Below are 7,170 nucleotides of genomic sequence, written 5' to 3'. Positions count from 1 at the left end.
ATGAAGTGCATGACATATTTAATTTTCTTAAGATTATTTTTATTTTTCATATTACTTACATGATTGGGTATTTTAAAATATAGGTTAATAAGTAAGATCTGGGGGTTCGAACAAACACACAAAGTGAATCACGCACGGGACTGGAGAGAAAGTGAGGCTTCGTTTGTCACTGGTTTTGTGATTTCTACGTTAACAACACAAGCCTCGAATCGAGGCTTCATCTGTCACACCCCTTAACACAAGCTTCAAAGCCTCGCTTCAAATTTCACATCACTAGTTAACAGTCATTCAAGATTTAGCGATCCAAAGCTACTAACGATGTGTGGGAGCACAGCTTCGAACAGCACATGTTGTCCCTGAGCACCGTAATGACATCTCTCATAAATGTTTGAAACTTTACTACTGCTGCCGCCTCACCGGAAGTTGTACCCACGTTCTTTTTTACAGTAGCACCCCTCGGCAACAGGTGGATAGGAGGAGATACTAAGTTTTGGCTCAAAAGCAGCAGCAGTTTATATAGCAGATCAGTAAGTTGGCTTTCTCAAGCCAACTTAATGATTTTGAGCCCAAACCGGTGTGATCACACGAGTAAACCGATCCAAATTAATCAAGCTGAAGGAGAAAACACTGGCAAACATGGTGATTAAAATGAATGAAGTTAAATTAAAGAATTGAAAAGAAATGCTGAGCAGTTGCAGGACCTGATATATAATACACTTACCCCTACATGTTCATTAAAAGTGTAAAAACCTATACTTGTGTGTCAAAGAAACAAGTGCACATCCATCCTGAGATTTTTTTCTTTGAACTTCTCTTCATATAGTGCTTTTCAGAAGACTTTGTTTTAATGAAGTTTCACACAAATGTATAATGTTAATGTTTAAGAGTTTTAGAGTCATTTTTGAGTAGGGCTACTGTCAGCAAATGTGTCTGTGTCTACTTTTTGTTTTTTTTGTTTTTGCTTTTAAAGCATTATATCTGAATTGCAAGTTCTTAAAGATCTTTAGCATTGAAATAATTTGTCCTAGAGAACACTTCTATTAGCACAATTGAACTATTGGATGAGAAAACTATTTGCACTAATTATGAACAATCAAATTACAAGTGAATTGAATGTTTAATGAACATTACAATAATTATACATTTAAACATACCAATGTAGAAACACCACACATGCCATTATTAGTGAAATATTACAAACTTTTTTTAAGCTGATAGCAATCAAAAAAGATAAAGCATGTTATTCCATTATGCTGGTTTTTGACTTTGTCAATGGTTTATCACAAATCACTGAAAATATATTAAAAAATTAGAGGGAAAAAAACTGATGACTTTTGAAAAGAAATAATTAGAATAAGTTTAGAACAGTAACACAAATCAATCAGAAAACTGAATAAATGAGTACCTTCACTACACTGACTGCATTTGCAGTGACTGGGTGGTTTGTGACATTTGTGTTCCCTCTTCAGAGAAAACTCTTTCAAAAACACATCTTATGTGATACGGCAACCAGCACAGAAAAAAGGCCACAATAACAGCCACCATGATGCGAAAAGCTCGTCCAGAGTGAAAATGACTCCTGCCTAACTTGCGTGCAATGAATCCATAGCATGTTGTGATGCATATGAGAGGAACCAACAAGCCAAACACAAATCTGAAGATGCTGAACTTTCCATACATTTTATAACTGTCTTCATCAGGTAGATAAGGCAGGCAGAGTGTTCTGTTATATACTGTATAAGTGTCTCCTAATATCATGTAAGGCAGATTAAGAATTGAAGCCAGAACCCAGGCCACTACACAGGACAGTCGTGCAATTAACAGACTGCGATGATTTTGAGCCCAAACCGGTGTGATCACCTGAGTAAACCGATCCAGACTAATCAAGGTCAAGGTGAAAACACTGGCAAACATGGTGATGAACATAACAAAGAGGAAAATCTTGCACATGATGGATCCATACGGCTAGTTGGCATAAAAACTTCTCCTGGTCACATAGTAAAGAGTGGAGAGGCAACACAAGAGGTCGGCAGTCGCTAGATTGAGAAACCCAACTGTATTAATGATCCTCTTCATCTTCAATCCAGCAACATATAAAACAAATGTGTTTCCAGGAACACCGAGGATCAAGGTCAGGTAGAAGAAGACCAGAGAAATCACCCACATCTGAAATTTCAAAATATAATAATAATCCTGAAGTGCCTGGTTTATTCTGCTAATATCACGTATTGTCAGTGTAAAATTATAATCATATTTAAAGTGTTGTGTCAGATAAGAAACTTGACAAATAAATTAACATATGATCAATGCATCTCTATTAGCAGCAAAACTGAATTATGATTACAAATACACAACTAAATAAATACTGTTTTAGCATTACTTAAAAGTACAAAAAGTCTTTAAAATCATGTAAATAACTCTATATAAGCAATCATGACTCACGTTGTGATGATTCGACTCACAGTTATGCCAGTAAATGTTTTCCTCTCTAACGTTTGAGACTTTATACCACCTTTATACCACTTTATCACTAACTTTATCACTTTATCAGATTTCACCAACATTTCAAATATGGTCAAGTTGTGAAACATCATGACCAACTCTATGTAAAGCTGGTCAAAACTTCCTGTCACACATGGGAATTAATAAACTGAATAAACACTGATGTCAGACTACAAATAGCAATTTAGCAAGTAAATAAACGCAGGAATTGCAAGTCAATTTTGTTTACATTCCATTTACATATACACAACTGTTTACAGACATTCATAATATTAATTCATAATATATTATTGTTTGTTTGTAATGTATGTATCTATATTAAAAATGTATGTATAGTATAGAAAGCTGGACAAGTATAGTTTACATTTGGTAATGATATAAATGATCAGTCAGTTGAGATTTCCTATATACTGCTTTATAGTTTAGGTTTTTACATGTAAAATACAAAAACGTTGGTGGTTTGAGTTTGAATGGCTTTTAATTAGTCAGTGGGAGATTTTCAAACATTTTTAAACCTTTTTAGTAAATCAATGCTGCCATTACAAATAAATAGTCATGTTATGTCTAATGGAGGAGAAATAGTGAGGAAGCTACTTGTGTGAGAGATTAAATGTGTTGAGTAGAGAAACGCGTCCATCTGAATAGAACAGATTCACTACTGTACAGTCAGCAGGTCGCAGATACTGACCTCTGGTGGTGTTGTGTTATACTGAATAGAAATTACATAGCATCATGGTAAGATTTGTGAGTGATGACAATCAAGTCTTTAACTTTCAAAGCTGATGAGAACTATTTTTGAATCATTTAATGCTTTTGGGAAGTTGAAGTATGCTGTGGTGTGACATGCCAATAATATTTTCAACATAATTTTGCTGATTTTAAATGAATATTCTGAATTAATGATTCATTAAAGAGCTCCTATTATGCCATTTTAAAGGTTGCTAATATTGTTTTATGAATCTCCTAAAACAGGTAAGCAAGACATGTGGAGGGTTGTTACACAACATAACATACACAACTACATATTTTGAACGATCGCTAGAAAATACAGTTTTTGTAAATTCATTTTTTGGAAGTGAACATGAAACAAATTTACTCTCAAAGCGTAGGATACAGCGTCTTCTCGACATGACGTAAACCACATGGACATTTTACTGTGTTTGTGGGCTGGCAAGTTTTTTGCAAACGTGTTATTTCGTGACGAACAGCCATTCATTTTAGTACACTGCATGACCATTTAAAATGAACAGGAATGTGAAAATAGTGATTAAAATGAAGAATTTAAAAGAAATAGTTACCAATTGCAGGACCTGAGGTCTAATACACTTCCCTTTACACGCTAATTAAAACTGCACAAACCTTTAGCTAAACTTGACATTGATATAAGTGACGTAAACTAGCCGACTCACTGTTTCAATGGTCTGGTTCCAAAATGTTGGGAATCTTGTGATTCACGTAGAGCTCAAGTTTTTGTGAGGTGACCTGCAGTTTCATAATAAAGTCAGTTAGTCAACATAAGAACCATTTCATCAAACTTTTCATGCATTTACTCAATTTCAAAAGTCTGTCAGACTGAGGTATTTATGCTTGACCAAAAATTAAATAAATTAATTAATAATAATAATAATGATATTAAATTAGTTTACCCATGAGCATGAGGTTACCTACAATTAAACTGGAAGCAATAAAATGAATATAGAGCAGGTTAAGATTAGTATAGAAGGCAATATATAAAGAAAAATATTTTGAAAGTATTTTGAATTTATCCTTTACTATGAACATTAACTTATGGTGTTTGAAGTGAAAAACATCCATTTCTAAAGCCCTAATTGTAAAGTAGAGGTCTGCAAAAACAAGGGACATTGTACAGTCAATATTTTCACAAAATAAATACCAAAAAGGCCATCAGGACACCAATACAAAATTAACTAAATATAAACAAATAAAATGAAATTGCATTAATTGTTAATGTGGGTTTAAGCTACTTTATTATGTGAGAAGATACAGCGTGGAGTGATACCAGAAACAAGAAATATTTGGCCACACAATGACACAACTGGCCAAATTAAAAGGCAATTTATATGTTAAATAATCATAAAACAGTCATTAAAACATACATTTATCAAATCTTTAGCTATAATATCCTATTAAGATGATATGCTATGCAGTCATGTAATGTGTGGCATAAAAACAAAGAACAGAAATCTTTAGCTTAACAAAACTATTAAGGTATTGAATACAATGTAATAAACTGTAAAATATTAAAATCGGATTGATGTTACACACGCAAAGTAATTGTATAGCATTAGTAACTACATTAGTATACACCGAATAAATATACAGATACTAGACTTTTGCATCAAAGACATATTTAAGAATATTCATGGACATGAATATTCTGCCTGTAAACCACATCCTATCAGTAAACACACCATTAACTTCCTCAAAACTTAGAAAAAAATGGGGTGGATGTTTCCTGACCAAATGTGCTAAAAAAGTTACTTGTGCCATGTTATTTTGCATACAATAAGTTTGAGTTTTAAAAAGAAATAATAATTTTTCTTAAGATACTTGACCAGAATATACAAGTCATACATTACAACAGATAACAAAATATAAAAACAAGTGGAAAGAGTTTTGTTTTAAATCTGGCATCGAAAAATGACTGAATAAATTAACTGATACCTTCACTGCATTGAGTGCATTTGTTGTGACTGTGTGGATTGTGATGCTTGTGTTCCCTCCTCAGAGAAAACTCTTTCAAAAACACGTCTTAGAGAAAGTTTAACCTTACTTTTAAAATCCTGCCCCATGAAAACATACAGAATGGGGTTCAGACAGCTGTTGAAATACGCCAACGAGATGGCCACCGGATCCACTGCCAAAGCTGCCAAGATACTTGAATCCCCACCATATATTAATATCAAATCCACTGTGTGATACGGCAACCAGCACAGAAAAAAAGCCACAATTACAGCCAACATGATGCGAAACACTCGTCCAGAGTGAAAATGACTCCTGCCTAACTTGCGTGCAATGAATCCATAGCATGTTGTGATGCATATGAGAGGAACCAAAAAGCCAAACACAAATCTGATGATGCTTAACAGTCTATACATTTTAAAATTGTCTTCATCAAGTTGATGATGAAGGCAAGATGTTGTATTATTTTCTGTTAAAGTCTCTCTTAACATCATAAAAGGCAGACTAAGAATTAAAGCCAGAACCCAGGCCGCTACACAGGACAGTCGTCCAATTAACAGACTGCGATGATTTTGAGCCCAAACCGGTGTGATCACCTGAGTAAACCGATCCAGACTAATCAAGCTCAAGGTGTAACACCAAGGATCAAGGTCAGGGAGTAGAGGACCAGAGAAATCACCCTCATTGGTTTCCTCACCATTTAATTTAAACAACACTGACAATCATCTCCACTTGGAATGTTCGTCTGGTTCATTTTGCTGTTATTGAGCTGATGCTGTCCAAAATGTTCGGGTTGTCCTGTTAATATCACATACTGTCAGTGTAATACTATAAATCATACTGTATTTAAAATGGTTTAATGCATTACTATTGTAGGCAAGTTTGAATTATAATCACAAGTGTGCAACCAATTAAATGCTACTTTTAGTGGAAAGTATGAAAAAGTAAAATAACCAAGTAATCAACTCACGTTTGTCCAGTTCACAGTAATGTTCTAATGCTGATTGTTTTTTCTCTCACGTTTAAGACTTTTAACCACTTTGTGTAAGAGGCTTCACCAACATTTCAAAGCTGGGAAACTTCATGGTCATCATACGTGGTTAAGATGGTTAAGCTTTCATGTTGCGACAAGTCTCACAGGCTCCATTCCCAGGGAATGCATGACTTGAAAAAACATAGCTTTGCAAACGTAAAATGTTTGTTAAATACATGCATGTGAAAAGATATGTGACCCTGGACCACAAAACCTTAAGTAGCACGGATATATTTGTAGCAGTAGCCAAAAATACATGGTATGAGTCATGTTCCATGAAGACATTTTGTAAATTTCCCATGTAAATATATCAAAACTTAATTTTTGATTAGTAACATGCATTGCTAAGTACTTGGGGCAAATCCAGCATAATGGATGTGACATTTTGCATTATGGATTGGACGTATAAATGCTAAGAGAATGAATGTGTTACCAATATACCAAACCATCAGTTTATATTTTAATAAACCCTTGTTGAGTCTAAAAATCATAAAAATATCAGTCTATGCACAAGCGCTATGGATATGACAAAAAAAGGATGTTTCTGAGAAACTACATATTTGGTAGGATGTCTGTGAATTAAAATGCACAAACCAGATGCAATAATATCCAACAAATAGAGAAGCTTTATTTTGATGTGTCTATTTATGAGGAATATGTACTGTTATGGATGTGACAAGCCTGAAAATAACACATACCAGACTATAGAAAATCAATGCTTTAAAAACTTTAAGAGAGACCTCACATGTATACATTATAAAGTGCTTTTCACAAGACTGTATAACATTCATTTTTAAATATGTCTTACAGTGCACATTTAGAGCAGGGCAACAATATAAAACCAGTTGCGATATCACTTGAGTATATGTGAGCAGGTAAAGCTGTCAATTGAAGTTAGTGATTCATTTTGCTGTGATATTGTGGATTATGAA

At 34.1% G+C, this 7,170-nt stretch overlaps 2 protein-coding genes across 2 annotated transcripts in view; both read right to left on the bottom strand.

Annotated features, from left to right (window-relative positions):
* LOC127171566 (C3a anaphylatoxin chemotactic receptor-like) overlaps positions 1-2,594 on the bottom strand; it is a 144,182-nt gene extending 141,588 nt beyond the window's left edge. The window contains 3 exon segments of the mRNA XM_051120292.1: positions 1,406-1,860; positions 2,443-2,526; positions 2,529-2,594. Coding sequence (XP_050976249.1) covers positions 1,411-1,860; positions 2,443-2,526; positions 2,529-2,594 — 600 coding nt within the window. The 3' untranslated portion in view covers positions 1,406-1,410.
* Positions 2,595-5,189: 2,595 nt separating this feature from the next.
* LOC127171781 (C3a anaphylatoxin chemotactic receptor-like) lies at positions 5,190-6,296 on the bottom strand. The gene is made up of 2 exons (XM_051120651.1): positions 6,264-6,296; positions 5,190-5,897 (listed from the first exon to the last, which is right to left on the bottom strand). The coding sequence occupies exons 1-2, from the start codon at positions 6,294-6,296 to the stop codon at positions 5,190-5,192; spliced, it is 741 nt and encodes a 246-aa protein (XP_050976608.1).
* Positions 6,297-7,170: the final 874 nt, after the last annotated feature.

The sequence above is a fragment of the Labeo rohita genome, chromosome 10 (genome assembly GCF_022985175.1).
Source record: "Labeo rohita strain BAU-BD-2019 chromosome 10, IGBB_LRoh.1.0, whole genome shotgun sequence".
Classification (NCBI taxonomy): Eukaryota; Metazoa; Chordata; class Actinopteri; order Cypriniformes; family Cyprinidae; genus Labeo; species Labeo rohita.
This window is presented reverse-complemented; position numbering and strand designations above follow the sequence as displayed.

Coding starts and splice junctions, on each gene's coding strand:
- LOC127171781 (XM_051120651.1), bottom strand. CDS start 6,296: ATGACCATGAAGTTTCCCAGCTTTGAAATGTTG. Junction 5,898..6,263: donor TTCCCAGCTTTGAAATGTTG/GTGAAGCCTCTT, acceptor TTAAATGGTGAG/GAAACCAATGAGGGTGATTT.